This window comes from Manacus candei, unplaced genomic scaffold (assembly GCF_025592945.1).
Source record: "Manacus candei isolate 608988 ecotype Guabito, Panama unplaced genomic scaffold, ASM2559294v1 h1tg000059l, whole genome shotgun sequence".
Classification (NCBI taxonomy): domain Eukaryota; kingdom Metazoa; phylum Chordata; class Aves; order Passeriformes; family Pipridae; genus Manacus; species Manacus candei.
The window spans coordinates 1140044-1158652 of NW_026138107.1; the positions used below are offsets into that span (position 1 = coordinate 1140044).

General features: G+C 49.1%; 1 protein-coding gene across 2 annotated transcripts in view; it reads left to right on the forward strand.

Annotated features, from left to right (window-relative positions):
• ZBTB7C (zinc finger and BTB domain containing 7C) overlaps positions 1-18609 on the forward strand; it is a 131818-nt gene that overhangs the window by 46901 nt on the left and 66308 nt on the right. For both annotated transcript variants that reach the window (XM_051803682.1, XM_051803683.1), the window contains exon 3: positions 9374-9431. In XM_051803682.1, the coding sequence (XP_051659642.1) occupies positions 9374-9431 (58 nt within the window). The remainder of the gene's footprint in view (positions 1-9373; positions 9432-18609) is intronic.

An 18609-nucleotide genomic window follows, 5' to 3' on the forward strand; every position in this document is an offset into this window, starting at 1 on the left:
CCGGGAGCTGCTGATTTCAGGAAGGGTTCTGATGGTGAGAAGTACTGGTCCTCATCAACGATGGTCATGCATCTTGGTCAGATGTTTTCAGAATTCCCATAAACAAAAAATAACACATTATTTTCTACTATTTATGGCGTTTGACTTTTAGTTGTTTTATTATATTTATTTTTGTTTTGCTTCATTTTACTCTGTTTTATTCTATTCTACTGTGTTCATAGAGTCACAGAATCACAGAATGGTTTGGGTTGGGAGAGACCTTAAAGATCTTCTAATTCCAGACCCCCTGCCATGGGCAGGGACACCTTCCACACTCCCAGGTTACTTCAAGCCCCATCCAACCTGGCCTTGGGCACTTCCAGGGATGGGGCAGCCACAGCTTCTATGGGCAATACATTCTCTTGTATTTTATTTTAGTTATTTTATTTTATTTTCCCATTCTGTGTGTCTAGGCCATGTGCAGAAGGGAGCCCGTGGCGTTTTCTCCTCTCTCCTTGTCTCCAGTTCTCTTGTTTTTGGCATCAACACCCATCAAAACTGCATCACTCTGCTGAGTAGGGCTCAGTGGAGCAGGACACATTTGAGCTTCAGTTTGTGGCTGACGCTGAGGTGATTCTAGGTGGCTGCAGACGCACTTAGCATGATGTGCAGGGACCAAAACGTGACCTAACACCTTTTGTTCTAGCAATTACATCTCTCAGGATGCTAATTTTAGAAATAGAATGGAGCTGGTAGAAACCACTCGTAGTGGATGAAACCCTGATGTTCCCTTTGGTGGAGAGAGGGCTGAGCCAGTGTTAAAGGGGTGAAAAACAAAACAGCACAAAAGGGGTGAAAAACAAAACAGAAAAAGATCTCCAGAAGACTTTTCCTGACAGAAGGTTGTGTTTTGGAAAGGCTCCTGATGAATTATTTCCATGTGAACAAAGCTGGAATCCTGACCCACAAATCCACCAAGCTCCCATCTCTGACATGGACTCTGAGTGTGATTCAGGACAAGTTTGTCTTCTCTCTAACACAGTATGAAAGCCAGGGGGATGCTTGGAGAGTAGAGGGATCCAGGTGGGACACTGTGTGTCTTCATAAGCTGGTTGCAGGACACACAGAGAACTGTGTCGTAGCAAAACACACGCAAAGGACTTTCCTAAATTCTTGATCCCAAATTTCCTAGGTCCCTTCTCCTCACAGCCAATCAAGGTATTGGCGCTGATCTCTGTCTCTGGTGATCTTAGGGGACCACAGCAAAAGGTGGCTTGTGATGGGAGGAAAGGGACAGGGACAGGTCCTTGGGTCAGCAGCAGGGACTGACCACTGGGCATCTTCTGTGGCTGAGGGGTGGTGTTGGCCATGGCACGAATCCCTCTTACTTCTTCGGGGGCATTTTGCACTTGTGTTTTTTGCCTCAGCATTTCTGTGGTGTTGGGCTGGCCGTGTCTTGCAGCGCTCTGGAGAGATTCTGCTAATGGGATCTGACCTGATGGCTTTGCATGTTTTAAGTAAATTAAACACAGCTGCTAGGAAAATCCAGTAACCTTAACAGCACCACGGCTCCGTTGTCTGCATTGTAATTACAGCGGCAACCGCCGGGAAGTTCTACTTTCTGGTTTATTTTTAAATAACTTCTGAGCCACCCTTTGATCAACTACTTCATCCCCAAGTCCTGCCTGTCCTCTTCCAAGTTTTAACCCTTGCTGCTTCTTCAAGCACCCATCTCATTGCAGTTTCAGTCAGTCACAGTGGCAAGCGGCTGATTGCAAAAAAAGACTTTCCTCCCCGAATATATCCTGTAATTTTGAGCTGGGGGTAGATCTGGGTAGAGTGTTAAGCCAGAGCTTGCAGGGTGAGTGCAGACTGCAGGCACTGAGTGGTGTTTTATAGCTCCCGGGGAAGTGCATCTTGAAATACGCATATTTTTATTCTGCTTTAACCAAAACCCTCTGCACCCATTCAGAGAAATGGGCTTTCTGTCACAGTGACAACACTTCGATGAGAAGTGAAAGGACTTAGATTTATGTAGGAAGCAAATTTAGGAGCCTAATTAGTTTTCCCTTGTCAACCCATGAGTGGAACACATGCCTGCAAGAGCAAGTGGTCAGCTCATGGCATGGGCGTAGCTGCATTCTCCTTCCCTTCATTAAAAGCTCACACCATCTTCTCTGTGAGAGCTGCATGGCTCTAGATTTCTGGTGGAAACCCAGGATTGGGGAAATGACTTGAGGTTTTGGATTAGCCTGCAAAAGGGCTTCAAAAACAGCTGTATTTTAAGCATGTCCCAGTGCAAGGAGGTTGGCTCAGCATCACAGGATACTGCTCTCACCTCGGGGGCAGCTCGTTTGGGGCACCAGAGCTGCTGCATCCAAGGTTGTGTTGTATTTGATTGCAGATTCATAGAATGGTTTGGATTGAAAGGGACCTTGAAGGCCATGTAGTTCAACCTCCCTGCCATGGGCAGGGGCACCTTCCATGAGAGCAGGTTGCTTCAAGCCCTGTCCAACCTGGCCTTAAAGACTTCCAGGGATGCCCAGCCTGTCTGGACAACCTGTGCCAGTGCTTTACCACCACCATTATATAAATCATGGTTCTGGCTACCCTTCATCCTTCTGGATGAGCTGACTCACAGAGACCTGAGGGTTCTTCCAAGAGGGGCGTTTGCCAGCTTGTTTTCCAGCCTGACTTCTTTTCTTTTGAACTGGGCTGACCAGGACAGGCAGATCTCAGCTGTGGTGCCCTGGTCTGCTCTCCCATCTGCTGTCAGCAGCACGTTGTTGTGCATTTGATTTGGGTGAAAAAACACTGGGTGAACGTGATTGAGGTTGTAAAGTTTATGAGATTCTGCATTTTATGGTAAATTTTAAATTGACACTGCAATCAGGAGCATTAGAGTTTGTAAAGGAAAAGTCTGTGTGATGTGTTGCAGAACACAAGGTGGTAATTTCCTCTCTTATATTGATGCTATCAACAGGAGAGAATGAAGCAGCTGCTTCTTGGGGGATTGGATTCCTAATGCATTCATTTAATGTAATTTATAGAGCATTATTTATTATGTGGGGGTTTCCCCCCTTTACTGGCTTTCCTTCTCCACTGCTAGAAGAGTGCAGCACTGTTTTATCTTCCACTTCTCACCTGTAGATTTCAAGGCCTTTCCAACCACAGCCGACATTGTTGTTCCCATTATCACACAGGAAGGGCATAACTGAGCACTGGAGATTGGAAAGGATGTCAGCCCAAAGATGTAACCAGGCCACTGCTCCTTCTGAGCATGATCCACAACACTCAGTTCTTCCCAGGTTGGGAGGGGTGATCTGTCTCAGGGCATTTTTTGATGGAAGAAACAGTCCCTGGCAGCAAAAAAAACATCATCTCAATCATCCCAAACACTCTCCTAGGGAATGAAGTGTCCACATGTGTCAAGGTGTGATAGAAACACCTTTTCAAAGTTCATCTGCCAGGTGGGATTTTCTGCAGGGATGTGGGTGACTTGGTTCCCGTGATTCCAGTGGGTTATCTCCAGGGCACTGCCCTGTTGGAGGCTTTCAGTTAAGCTCTGGCTGTCAGGTTGTTCTGTTAACTGGCAGAGATGGGGTTTTCAGATGAGTGGAGTGTTTTCTGGTGGGGTGGGATTCTTCTGTCCACATTTGGGTGTGTGGATGGTACCACCTCTTCCCTTGCTGCCTGGGCTGCCCTCGCCATTCATGCTGAGCAGTAAGGACAATTTCAGTGGTGTGGTGTCCCTTCTCCTGAGGTAGATCTATAACACATCAGCTGGATCTTGCTGGGGCTTCTCTCTTTTGTTGATGGACTTTAGATAACTAGCCCAGCCTAGCTAACTGGCATTTTTCTCAGGTGTGTGAGGGGGTATGTGACCCTGGGTATCTCTTTCCCACAACACATTTCAATAATGACTAGAAGGAGAATTATCCCTGGAATGTGGTGTATCTTGGGGTTTCCCACACCTGGTGTTGTGTGCTCTGGTGTTCCACCATGGACAGGCTCTGTGGTTGCACTGCAGGTCCTGTTGCACCATGGTCAGGCGTCATCTTATGTCCCTCCACACACCTCCAGAAGGGATTGGGCCACCCTGCTCTGCCCACTGACTGGTGAGTGTCACTAAAGGAAGCTGTAGCTTCGTTTTTTAGATGGCAGAGGGGCCAGTCTGTCATTTCACTGCTGTCAGAACACCTCAGATACTCAGGCTGGGTTGGGAAGGCAGCACCTCATTGTTTTGTCCTGATTTTCACTGAAGACAGGGTTCACCCTCATTTTTGCCTGACAACATCACAGTGTTTCTCTGTAGCTCCAGATTTTACTTGCTATTATTAAGGCTGCTAGAAAATAACTCTGGCACCTTCCTGATCTACTTTTGTGTCTGATGAGGTGAAAGACTTCTGAGAGCATATGAAGGAAATGGTAAGAATCCTCTGGGAGGAGTTTGGGGTTACCTAGGCGTGAGGGGAGATATGAGATGAGCTCTTCCCCAGGCTTAGGCTTGTTTTTTAAAGCTGAATCACAGCAAAGGGGGTTTTTATGGTGTTAGGTTTTCAGATATGCCAAGAAGATGTAAAAACAACTGGTTGAAAAAGTCCTGGGCATTTTAAAGTAATACTTGTTGGGGATTTATTGAAGATGCTGTAACACAACCTGTGGCAGCATCTGCTTCCCAGATTAACAGAGGGTTTGCAAACAGCACTTTGGAAGCAACCTCCAAGATTATTGGAAAACTGGAGAGCAGACTTGGTGAATGATTCATCACACGGGTTTGCATATCAGTTGTTCCTTTTCCTTTCTTTGTCAAATTTATTTATTTCAGTGCTATTATACAGGAGGCACACAAACACTGGAACCATCCTGGAAGTGTTGATGTGCCAGGATTGTGCTGCTCATCACAGCAGGGGCCTGAGACTGCAGAGCTGGAGGGCATCCTCATCCAATGCAAATGGGTTTTATTTTGGAGCTGTTGAAACTTGGACCAGGAGCTGGAGGTGGGCTGCAGTGGGAGATAAAAATATTAACTTGGTGCTAATCTCCTGTTAGGATCGGTGGATGTTTGATCAGTGGAGTCTGGAGGGTGTTTCACACCCCAAAATAGATACTGATGTTTGAGTAACTAAATGGCTCACCAAACACCCCAGATCATGCTGACTGCATCCCCATGGGCTGCAGTTAGAGCTGGGACAGCCACCACACGTGTAGGTCACGATTCAGCTGCTGAACATGGGTGCCTGTTTTTGCCTTAAGACACATTCTTGGTCTCCATCTGTGAGTCAAGAGGTCCAGGATCATATCTGGAAGTGCCACACATGGGTCTTGGATAGCTTAGGGAATCCAACATACCAGGATTTGCACGTGGGCACCCCAGCTGAGATGCCTTAATCTGGAGCTGAATCCTACCCAGCATGCCAGGGTCTGGTACAGGTTCATCAGGCTGTCCCTGAGGAATCACCCCTTGGCACTGACCCAGGGAAAGGCATGCCCATGGTCCATCCTGCTGGCTGTCAGTCCAGGGCTACCCTGTGCTTCAGGTGAGCTAAATTCCAGCTGCTGGCTGGTCAGGGTTAGAGCATGGATGGAATACTTGGGAGTCCACTGGGAGTGTGTGAGTGCTTGCTCTGTTGAGGGCAGGGGTGTTCCCAGTGTGGACACCTTGGAGAGAGTTCTGGGTTTCCTCAGCATGGGAAGGACATGGAGCTGCTGGAGCGAGTCTAGAGGAGACCACGGAGATGCTCCGAGGGCTGGAGCCCCTCTGCTCTGGAGCCAGGCTGGGAGAGCTGGGGGTGTTCACCTGGAGAAGAGAAGCTCCAGGGAGACCTGAGAGCCCCTTCCAGGGCCTAAAGGGGGCAGACTTTTTAGTAGAATCTGTTGCAATAGGACAAGGGGTGATGGTTTTAAATTCATTAATTAGACTACCTGTTGGGAAGAAGTTTTTTGCAGTGAGTGTGGTAAAACATTGGCACAGGTTTCCCAGAGAAGCTGTGGATGCCCCAGCCCTGGAAACGTTCAAGGTCAGGCTGGACAGGGTTCTGAGCAACCTGATTTAGTCGAAGGTGTCCCTGCTGATGGTAGGGGAGTTGGACTGGATGGTCTTTAAAGGTCTCTTCCAACCCAATCTCTTCTGTGACTCTCTGATAAAGTCTGTTTCTTCACGCGGGGTTGATCTCAAGAGCAGGACCAGCATGGCCTGTTACCAGTTTGTTTGGGAACTGTCCTTTCCAGCTCTGCAGCCCACCCCAGCTGGGGGATGGAGAGGCCAGTGTTCTAAAGACAGGGAGAAGCTCCACTCCCAGAGGCACGTGGTGAGAGGAACAGACCCGAGTGAGCTGATGTGGCATGTTAGTGATGTGCTCAAGGAGGGTAATTAGACTTCAATGTCACATTCAGGAGGGTGTGTTCGATTCATCTGCAAACCGCCCCAAGAAGCTAAAAGGGGCCTTTGTGGCTGAGGGGGAAGCCACAGGCAAGCCTGGTTGATCTACAGCTTTTCATTGCACGTGTGTTCTGGGAACGGGAGAATGAAGCCTGGGCTGCTCTCAGTAATACCCATCCTAATTTGGAAACTGCTGCAAGGGCACCAGGGCATCCTCCTCGGGTCCCTGTTCACTGGCTCAGAGGGTGGACCATGACTGTGGTTGTTCACAGCCTCTGTTCTTCATGGCCATGGGTTAATGAAACTGTGATTGAGGTGCAGCCTTTTCTTAGCCCAGAAACTCCCGTTTATTGCCCCGTGAGGATTCTCCTGAACCTCAAACAGTGATTTATTTTCTTTTAGGGGAAATCATAGAATCACAGAATCATTTAGGTTGGAAAACACCTTTAAGATCATCAAGCCCAACTGTTCCCCCAGTATAACCAGGGCCACCACTAACCTGTGTCCTCAGGTGGCACATCTACATGGCTTTTAAATCTCTCCAGGGATGGTGACTCTACCACTGCCCTGGGCAGCCTGTGTAGGGCTTGGCAACGTGTTCTGTGAAGAAATTTCTCCTCATATCAAATCTAAACTTGTCCTGGTGCAACTTGAGGCTGTTTCCTCTCTTCCTGTCGCTTGTGAGAAGACACCAGCCCTCACCTGTCTACAACAAGGTGTTGCTTTGCAAGCTGTTGTGTCCCTGGGTTGCCCTTGCCGTGGGGAGCAGCTGCAGTGAAGGACCTGTAGAGAGAAGGAGAATTTAGCTAGAAGTTAAAGCTGAAGCCCAGCACTGCTCCTGGGAAACAGAATGCCAGGCCCTGCCCTGATGTTGGGAGGGGGTTGTGCATCAGCCTTAGCAAAGCTGATGAGCTCTGGAGGGAAGCCAGGACATTGCAGGAATTTTGCAGCGTTCTTCAGGAATTTTGTCCTAAACAAAGACGACAGTGCTGACCCACATGGACATGCTGACAGTGGCCTGCACTAAGCTCTTTGCCCCCTTGCTGATCACTTGTGGCTGCTGAGTGGCAAACGAGCCATTAGTCCTCAGCAGTGGCAGTTCCTTGTCATCTAATGATCTGAACAGGGCTGGGGCTAAGGAAGGAGGTCGTGCTGGAGTGCGCAAGGTCAGAGCAGCTGGATGCTCTTGAAAGCAGATGGACTCATTAGCTGCAGGGAAATCCCTTTCCTGGGGCTGATCCTGGCCCTGGTGCTGGCCTGCAGCCACTCTGTGCTGCACCTGTGCTCCATGCGTTGCCTACTGCCTAAATGTCCTCAGACTGGTGCTCGTAGGAGCGTGAGAAGGAAAATTAGAGGCCACCACAAAGGTTACCCTTCGTGGTTTTCCTCCATTCCTGGGGTGTGCACGTGCAGCAATTATCTTACCAGTTCAGTAGATTGGGTAGGGTGTTCAGAGCCCCTCAGTTCCTCCATCCTGGGACAGTCATCCAGGTGTCAGCCCCACCTGAAAAATGTTGTTGGCACCTTCCCGTGAAAATCATGACAGTGAGAATCTCATGAAGGCTGACTCAAGGTCAGTGGCTCCATCTGAAAGTAATGAGTGGGTGGGAGAGGGATCCCAGTTGCTTCCCTGTGTCATGGGTAATGGGAAATAGGACTGGTGGACCCTGTCCTAGTAAACCCATTGCAAGGGCTGCCTGGAGAAGGAAGGAAATTGAGAGACTACACATGACTACCTGTTTCCTTGCTTTGCACACCACTAAGCTTTGGCATAGAGATCCCTTTTCCCTTGCAGCTTCCATGGGTTGATGGCAACCCCTTGGCCCTGGCCAAAACTCAGGTGCAAACCCAGGTTTAAGGAGAAGATGTGAGCTGGAGGTGCCATTTTAGGGAAAATACCCCAGATCATCACTTTGGCATGCAAATACTGCATCTCTACCTGACTGCTGAACCACATGAGCAATTTCCAGCTGTGCACTACCATAATATGTGCCATGGTGGTCTTCCTCTCTGCCCTTACCCAGGAGGAGACCCCCCCAAACTGTACTAGGTGTGCTCAGGACCCTGATAATATGATGGCTGCCTGCTGGTGGGGGTCTCAGTCCTTGAGGTTGTGCTGAGAGGGAGTCAGGTCCCCCAAAACACGCTCCTGCTGATCTCATTCATCAACCCTGAGCCCTGCCCACCTCCAGGCAAGCTGCAGGGCCACCTCATCCCTCAACAACCACCCTGTAGGTAACCTGTGTTATCAACCATCAGTGTGTTTTGTCATCTCCTCTGGCACGTGCTGGTGACAGTTCCACTCACCTAACACCTCCTACGTGGAGGTGTCAGCCTCCTGTTTGGAAATACCAGCCTGTTCAGAGACACTGTCTCCATCATTTACAAGTGCAAGTGGTGGCCAGGAGCTTCTGTAGGGCTCCATTTCTCCAAAGTTTTTCCCAAGCCAGGAGGGACGGGAGACTTTTATGGGCAGAGCTGGGAGGACAGTGGTCATACACCTTTCCCCCCGGCGCCCCAGCACCTCTGGGATGTGGGTTTATTGCAGGCACCCCTGCAAATACCGTCATGGGTACCACTGAGGTACCACTGACAACTGAACTGTGGTTGCAGAAAGCCCTAGGAAGCTGATAATCCCACAGGGACCAAAGCATAGTGTTTAGCTGGGGGGTGGGATGGGCGAAGCAGCCAAAGCTGCCTGGATGTGATCCGTTTCCGGAGTGTTCGTCCCCCAGCTGTCACAGGAGATGTGATACGGTGGGAGGACGGGGTGGGTTTGCACCTCCATGGCACGATGTTGCTAGGTGATCTTGTGATACAGGAGAGGGTGATGAGCAGATGAACTGACCGTGGAAACATGTGTGGTAGCAGAGCAGGAGCAGGCCTGCCTCGGTGTTTCCTCATTGTGCCAGCAGAAGGTGTCTCCAGAGCTGGCCTTTCTTAACCAGACACTCAGTCCTGGATCTGATGGCGGGCTTTGTTTTGTTTTTTCCTCTCTCCGTTGTTCCTCAGGAGATGGTCAGAGGAGCGAAGGGCGCGTCGCCGATTTGAAAGAAAACCAAGGGTCCTGGTGAGTACTCATATGTGTGAGCTTTGTGGGGAGAGCTGGTGGCTCCTGGCAAGCAGGACATGAACTGGGGTTGTCTTGATATCTTTCTGGGCTCTTGGGTGTCTGATCCTGCCCTTCAGTTACTGATTTCCTGCGGCAGAGGAGGTGGTTTGTCGCGCTGATGGATCAGCACAAAGCGTCTTTGCCGCCGCCACCACCGCGATTCTCTGCTGTCATCAGCGACCGAAACTCTTAATTGCTCTTCCTGTAAATCTGCAGAAGATGCTCTCATGAACGTGTGTGTGCTGAGTGCTGCAGTGCTGGAGGGAGCAGGCGGCACATAACGCTGGCAGCTGCGCGGGAGTGCGCCGAGCAACAATATTTGTTAATGCTTGGAGTGCTTTTGGCTGTTGTTGTGCTTGGCCCCGGCGCAGACCCAGTCACGGGGCTGCGATTCTGGGGTGACATTTCAAGGTCCTCTCCAGACCTGTTTTCTGCAGCTGTCGCACAGGAGGCTGTGAATTGGATGCCTTCCTGAAGGTCTTGAAGAGGAAGAAAGGAAAATCCCTTTTTTTAATCGTCTGAGCTGGTTCAGATCTGGCCAGAGCCAGATCCTGAGTTGCTGTTGCTGAACCGAGGGTATTTTGCATTGTTCCAGGTGGGAGGCTCATCTTCTCACGAGCAACTGCCTGGTTTGCACTGGCCAAACCCTCAGCAGAGCCGTGCTGTGAGTCCCCCACGGGTTCCCATCTGTCAGGGGCTGAATCCCCACATCTCCCCTCCGGGCCCACACTGCACACGTTTTATGGACACTGAGGAGCATCTCGCTGCTGGGTTGTCACAGAATTACAGAACCACGGTTTGGGTTGGCAGAGAACTTTAGAGCTCATCTAGTCCAAACCCCTTCCATGGGCAGGGACACTTTCCAGATTGCTCCAAGTCCTGTGCAACCTGGCCTTCAACACTTCCAGGGATGGGGCAGCCACAGCTTCTCTGGGCAACCTGTGCCAGGGCCTCATCACCCTCTTCATAAAGAACTTCTTCCTTATATCTCTTGGGTCTGTGCTGTAGCCTGGACTATGTGAACATGAAGGAGCAGTACTGGTGTTTGGTGTATCACAAGGAGATCCAGATTTTAAGACACATCTCAGCTCCTATAGTGTAAGCATGAGTTTAGAAGGGAGACAGTGACACAATATGGTTTCAGGAAGCAATCTTCAGACATTAAAAAAGATAGAAGGCCTTTGTAGTTAGAGGAGATGTTTTTATCCCATGTTAAATCTGGTCTAGTTTGGGCAGCACACTAGGATGAGCAGAAGCCTGTCACTCTCCTCTGGCTGGTCACCTCCTGGCAAGGCAGTCAGGGAGGGTGCTGACACCCTGCTGTCCCCCCACACCCCCTCAGCAGAAAAACCCAAGAAGTGATGCTTTGTTTCCAGAAATCGTCTCTGATTCCAAAACAGGTGCTATTCAGTGCCTGGAGGAAAAACCAAATTCCTCTCTGGCTCCCACACCTCCCACTGCTTCCCTGCTGCCTCTCTGCAGTTACCTAGAAAAGAAACCCAGACTATCTCCCTGGGAGAATCAGCTCCCTTGTTGTAAACAGGGCAGCCTGGAAGGCCACCAGCTGCAGAACTGAGTGCCATCACCAGCCTGGCGCTGGCAGACTGTGGTCCCCCACCCCAGGGACCCCTTGCACCCATCTGCTCCTAAATTTGCTGCATTTTCCCTCCCTGCACCCCAGCCCCTGCTCTCCTGGCAGAGATGGAGGACCAGTGTGTATCTGGAGCACAGGATATTTTATCATGCTGGCTTTCCTGATTTACACCAACAGGGGTTTGGTCTCCCGAGCTCCAGCAATCCTGAAGTGATTCACCTTATTAAACATCCGTTTGCACTGTCTTTAGCATTAAATAATTGTCTCCTCAGCATATTTGAGTTGGAGGGTATCTGATAATCCTGTGAACTATCCATCATGCTCCATTATCATCTTTCCTGTGTTGGCTGCCTCGTGTCAGCTCTGCCTGGGGTTTACAAATAGATTTCGTTTCTCCTGCAGTTTTCCTCCTTTTCTTCAGTCTCATCCTCTCAAAGGAGCCATTTCAGGCTCCTTAAAATTTGTGCAGACGCTCCCATCAGCATCTTTCTGCTGACTCGTGAGCGATGAGTCCCGTCCATGTGCTGGCTCCGCTCCTGCCAGAGCCCCCAAACAAAAACTCTCATTTACCACAGAGGAGTAGAATTGTTATCTCAATTGAAAGAATTGCAACCTGCAAACTGATAAATCATCTCATTGTTGGAGTTTCCTTGTTGGCTCAGAGGATTTGTAGGACACACAATAATGACTTGTCAGCTCCCCTCTGGCAGACCAGCACTGCAGCACTCACACACAGGGCACAAACCCCATATGTCCTGATTGTATTTTAATAAGGATGCTTAAGAGGGCTCCTAAAAACCCTCCTAACCAGGAGGGTAATGTGAAAGCTGAGAACAGAACAGAACAGAACAGAACAGAACAGAATAGAATAGAATAGAATAGAATAGAATAGAATAGAATAGAATAGAATAGAATAGTTTGGGTTGGAAGTGACCTTTAAGAGGCATCTAGTCCACCACCACTGCAATAAGCAGGCACATCTTCAACTAGACCAGATTGCTCAGAGCCCTGTCCAGTCTTTATCATATTATTTTTGGTACCTGTTGCTGCTGCTGCCATGCCAGCAATGGGAGAGATGCTCAGCATCCTTTCAAAATCAGGCTTGTGCTCATCTCTCTGAGTCTGCAGCATCCTGGAGGAGAAGGATGTGTTGGGAGATTGTATCCTTGTGGATCAGATTTGCTTTTAGAGCAGATGCACATATTCCCATTTCTACAGGCTCTGGAGGTGCTGCTGGATGTTTTGCCAGTATCAGGAAAGACATAGCTGGGTTTTACTCGTGAAAAATTGACTTCTTCCTTTTTATATGGCTTAAGAAATGGTCTTCCCAGTGAAATTTTGGGATTATCAAGACTGGCTTTAGGATGACAGACTGGGATTGCATAGCAAGATGTAGCACTGGGGCAGACAAGCAGAGTCATAAAAAAAGGACCAGTCTCTCTTACAAATATCTTCCCATGTGGTCTGAACATTCCTTTGCTGAGTTGTTCTAGACACATCTTTTGCTCCTAGGGTATAAAACATGCAAGGCAAATTTCAGCAGCTTCAGCCCATTTAGGAGCTCTCCAGCCCACACATTAAATTCTACCCAGTCATTTCAAGATCACCCTTTAAAAAAATCTTTCCCAGTTCTAACCTGTCAAGAGGATATTGATAAGACGAGATTAAAATCCTAAAATAGCCACCTGGTACTTCCATAAAAACATGTTGGTGCGATTGTCTAAAGGACAAAAACATTGAATTTTGTACTGAGATGTGCTTGCTTTTGCAAGGATAGGTTTCACTTTGCATCCCTCTCCTGGGTCCAGTATATTACTGGGCAGGAGCCTCCTCCGAGCGAGCTTGCAGTGAACAGAAAAAAGAGAGGGAAACCCCCCCTGTGAACAAGATAAGTTATTGTGGAACAAGTGGTATTAATTCTGATTGACACATGGAGGAGACCATGTGGTGTGAAGTCCCACATACCTTCAGCAGAGGCAGACACCTGGTTGTCTGAGACATTTGCAGTGTCTCAAGGACTACGGGTTTTACTTCTCCAGGAGAGGTGGCAGCGCCGCGGCGTCGCCGTAGGACAGAAACCTCGCTGGTTCCTGTGCCTCTGCCCTAATGCCATTGCTCTCCTCCTTTTGCAGATCCTCATAATGACATTCATGGTCACACACGCACACAAAAAAAAGTACTTTATAAAAAGAAAACGAATCTGGCTTCAGCCGGCTCTCGCCTCCTGCTGCGGTTGCCTCCAGACCCCGGCTGGCCCGGGGTGAAATGAAAAGGGGAGTTAATGTAGCGGGGTCATTCCTCACCACTGAATTGGTCAGCCGTCTACGGAGCCAATTTCTGCAGCTTTTCAGCGGCCTGGTAGACCCCTGGGTAATATTTGCCTGAATAGAGCCCTAAGTGTTTAAGCTGTGTTGCCAGGAATGGCTGTTTTATCCCATGCATCTGAGATTTCGGCTCATCAGACATGAAGCAGGTCAAGACTCTCATGCCATTGTGTGCATTACAGCGAACAGAACAGAATATGCTTGATAAAAGGGAGGACTTAAAAGAAATGCTTCTTTAGACCCGAAACTTTCAAGTCCCACAATGCATCAAAGACCCCTCGTACAGACTTTGAAAGGGGCGAAAGGCATTGCCTAATATTTGGAGGAAATGAATAATAAAGCATCCCAAGTGCCTGGAAACTAATTTAGGAGTGCACGTTGCACTGTATTGCCTCTGCTGGATTCGCTCCCCAGAAGAGTTGCTAACAAAGGGTTTAAAAAAAAAATAGTAAAATGACGTTTGTAGACCAACTTTTCTGCCTTGAAATGCCCCCTTTTTTGTAATGTTTCCTGGTAAGAGTTACTTATGAAAGGATGAAATACAGCCTGTGCTGCAAACACCAGGTCTCAAATGAAGCTTGGGAGCCCGTAAGGTTTCCCACCATTCCCCTCCCTGTCACAGCCTTTTGTTCCTTCATGTTGAAAGCGTTGCTTGCAGGATGCTTGCAGGATGCTGAGGCACTACCAGCTCATGGAGTTTAGTCATACCTTAGGGGAAAAAAAGAAAAAAAATCAACCTGTTTCTGTGGCCTTTGCTTTTGTTCCAGCAAAACCACCTTTGGGTACAGTTGGGACTGCTCTGTGGGTGACCTGCTGCTCCTTGCAGCAGGAACTGGGAGCTTGGTCCCATGCTGAAGGTATCTGTTATGTTTCTGGTATCCCCATGGATGCTGAAGGTGCTGTTTGAAGCCTGAGATACTTATTGTACAGTCATAGAATGGTTTGGGTTGGAAGGGACCTCAAAAGCCATCCAGTTCCAACCCCTATTCCATGGACAGGGACACCTTCCACTAGACCAGGTTGCTCCAGGCCCCCATCCAACCTGGCCTTCTTTCCAGAGGGCTTCTTGCCAGCAGTTTGTTTCTGAAGTGCAGTGGTTCCTAATGCAGTGGTCTCCAAGGCTCCCATGGGATTTGGGAGCTGCAGAGCTTGTGTGGGCTTCTGCCTTATGTCATGAGATGACTGTGGCTGATGGGACATCCACCCCATCAGGCCTAATGGCTCTGGGAGCATGGGATTCAGTTTGCAATGACAACCTGCTTCAGAGCAGGGTTTCCCCCTGAGAATCAAACCTTGTGGCATGCAAACTTCCTTCAAATCCCATGAATTGATGGGAGGTGAGGATATCTGGGCATCCACAAGGGTGTTTGGGCACGAAGGGCTTTGCTGTCCTCCTTGTCCTGCCCTTGCCCATCCCTGCTGCCTGCGTTTGTCACATCGAGTTCCACTTCTACCATCTGTGGAGATCAGTTAAATTTGAGTGCTTTCTTACCTGCTTCTCCCCCAGGCCACGATTAATTGAGGGCAGGAGGGCAGGCAGGAGTGCTCAGGCAATATTTACAAGAAGAAGGGGATGTTAATGGGTCACTGGGGCCGGAGTGGTGGGGGATGGAGATGATGGGAAGTGTGTGGGGGGGCAGTGAATCTCCTGCCAGCTCCAGGGACAATTAAAACCTCAGCTTTGTGTCCAAGTGAATTAAAACTCCCCTGCCACCCCTCAACCTCCTGGTGCTGCGGCTGCTGTTTCGGTGGGACCTTCCATAGTGGGAGAAGAGCGGGATATTGGGATGGAGGAGGATGCCTGTGAGTTATCAGTCACTGCAAGACTGGGGGATGGAGAACTTTTAGCAAAACAATGTTTTCTGTCCTCAGAGCTCAGACCAGCAGCTCTGTTAGGCTGAGCCCAGTTATTTTAGTTATCAGTTATCAGAAATGTGGTGGATGTCCCACCCCTGGAAGTGTTCAGGGCCAGGTTGGACAGGGCTCAGAACAACCTGGTCTGTAGGAAGGTGTCCCTGCCCATGGAAAGGGGGCTGGACTAGATGGCCTTTAATAGTTCATTTCCAACCCAAACCATTCTGTGGTTCTATGGGTCTGTTTAGCATTTCTCTGCTGCATCCTTCATGAACAGGCTATGTGCAGTCGTTAGTTCAAGGTGCTGATGGTCTCAGCCACAAAACCCAGTTGGCAGATGAGGCACAAAAGGTGGTGTACAGGGGTGGCACGCCAGTTCCCAGCCTTTCCACCACCTTTTTCCTTAACCCCAGAGAGCCAGGCAGCAAAAGCCTGGCCCATCTTTGATAAAACAGTAATCATAAACCAGGATAATTCCTCATGGAAAGGGGCTTGGCAGTACTGTGAGGGGAGGTTTATGCCCTGACTTAACGACACATCATTGCCCGGGGACTTTTTAGTCTTGTGCTTGGGTTTTATGATCCGTATTACTTCTCTTTTAATTTTTATTGCCTTGCTTTAGTTTTTGATACAGTTCTGGAAGCACCTCGGTGGGCAGGGGCGGCTCTGCCATCACTGACTGTCACCTTGTGGCTTGACCCGCATTCCAGGGAGGAGCAGAGGGGCTCACCAGCCCTATAGTGGTGACACCCCTGCCTGTGTCAGCCCCTGCCTGACGCTGCTGAGAGCTCAGAGGTTGGTCCTGCTGATCTCCAGTGCAGCCACGTCTGGCTTGGCAACCCCCTGGACAACCTCTTAGCCTTGAGCTGGGGGAAGGAGCTGCTCCAAAACATGTGCAGCAGCAGAGCCAGGAGGTAGAGCTTGGTCTAGGTCTCCTCTTTGAGGTGAGGCTGCACAAAATTGGTGGCTGTTGGGCTCGTGGTGCTGTTTCCTCCCAACCCTGTGCTGGGCTGGGCTGCTTTCTCCTGGGCTTCAAGCAAAGCATGGGAGGATATGATCTTTTCCCCTACAGAACATCTCATTCAGGGGGTCTCTGGTCCATGCTTGGTTTCCTAGGACGTAGCTGAGCCAGGTAAGCAGGTAGGCATTGCTGCTGGCTGGCCCTGGTTTCTCCCTCCCAGAAGATCAGATGATGTTTTCTTCTCTTCTGTGTGTGCCACCCTTGCTGTAGTCCTGTTTCTGGTTTGCTACCCATTGCAGAGAGAAATAAAATTTTCTCTAACATTATTCTGATGTATAGAGGTAGGAAAATGTGGACTATGAGGTTCATCTGGGAAATTTTAACACCTCAGAAGCACAGGGGGTCATACACGCTCTCCTGAGCTGGAGCCCTCAAAACCACTTCTTTCGGGTCCACTGGTGACTCTTGTCTCAGAATAGCTCTGGATAAGATGTGCTGTCAGGGGAAGCAAAGGGAAGGGATTTATTTAGCCTGACTGGGCAGCTGGCACTGTCCAAACTTTATGGTAATGGGGTGACTTCTGTTAAGGAGACAGTCAGATTGGACTGGTTGGCACCTCAGTGTGAAGGGACACCTGCCCTGGGTGTCTCCTGAGGCTCACTCCACGCCAGCTGATAACCCATGTCATTTAGGAGAGGTTTTACTCCTTGCTACTTGGCATTTCTGCTCACTGCTCCGGGACAGATCCAAACCCCACTGGAATCAGGAGAGATTTTCTCTGACTTCAGCTGTCTCCATCCTCCCAGAAAGAAGATGTGACACAACTTCTGTGTAATGGTTTATTCCTGGTGACAAGTGCACCTTCCCCAGTGACCTTTCACACCACGGAATGGAGGCAGTGGGGTGTTGGTCCCCTCCCAGGCAGCCCAAGAGCAGGGCTGTCAGAGCCAAGGAGCTTGCACGCCGTTAAGAGAAATCCTCCCCTCGGTTCCCAAGGGACCTGAGTGCTGGTTCAAAAGGTTGCAGAGCACTGTCAGCTCCTGTTTGGGGCTGCTGTGCTGAAGGGAGATCCTGCCAAGGAGGTCACAGGCTGAAGCAAGCTGAATTTGAAGGAATTGTGGTTTGAAATGATCTTTTAGGTTTGTCAGCCCTGTCAGAATTTAACTTGTGTAAGGGCAGCCAGAAGATTGGGGTGCATGGGGTTGGATAACCAGCCAGCCAAGGATGAGTGTCTTTACAGGTGACACAGGTGGGCCCTGGGCTTTCTCCAGCAGGACAGTGCTCCAGTTTATCTGCAGCAAGTGATAAAGTGCAGTTGGCCACAGGAAGGAAGGGAACAAGGACATCGACTCCAGCAATGAGTTTACCATAGAGTGCTGAGATCATTCTGACAGCAGCAGAGTGGTTGGGGTCCATCCTCCATCCATCCATCCATCCATCCATCCATCCATCCATCCACTCACATAATTTCCAGACCATAGGTATCCTTACCCATGCATGTGGATACATGGCTTTCCACTCTCCTCAATAGAGCTGAAATTTGCTCCAGGTTTCTTTATCAAAACACTCTGTAAAAAAATTGGAATGCCAAAGCAGCAGAGCCTGGGAAAAATAAGGGGGAACACTTCTTGGCATGGAAAAATATCCCCGACACAGAAAAAGCCCAGTTTGTTCTGGTGGAGCAGAGAGAATCTGACAGCCCGCCTTTTGTTGTGCAGTTCACATATGTTGCTATATTGACACCTGAAATATTTTACAGAAAGTTTGGCATCATTTCTTCCCCTTGTGCTCAGAGAACTGGTGGTTTTGGAGTGGCTTCATCCTTTCTGGCTCTATGAGAGCTGATTCCCACAGGACAGGTGGGTTGGGAACTGCAGCCTGCGTTTCGTCGCCTACCAGAAGTCCCATCCGTCAGTGCACAGTTCTCCTCTGCTAACAAAATTATTTATTTTGACCTGTCATTAGGGATATTCATGCAGAAGGAATGGGAACGATCTCTGCTTTGTGAGTTTTACAAGCCCATTTTGTATTTGTCTTGGTGGTAGAGGAGCAGTAAAGAGCTCTGTGATCGCGCCTGTTACGATAAGTGAGTTTTGGAAGAGGTTTTCTGTCTGATAGTCTGTCTAAAAGCGTGGGGAAATGCCATTCTAACGGCTGTTAAAACACAATTGCTCGCTGATTTACACAGTCAAGGAGTACCTCTTTACTAGGAGACGTACACTGAATAAAAGCAGTTCAAGTGGTGCTTTTAATAAATAGATAATGGAACAGCATTTCATCTTCTGCTCTAATCCGTTACGTTGGCGCAAGGTAGTATATCCCTCTGATAGATTCTGAGATAGCAGGAACTGAAAGTCAAACCACTCTCTTTCTGTGTCTTTGAGACTAAATTGCACACTGGTG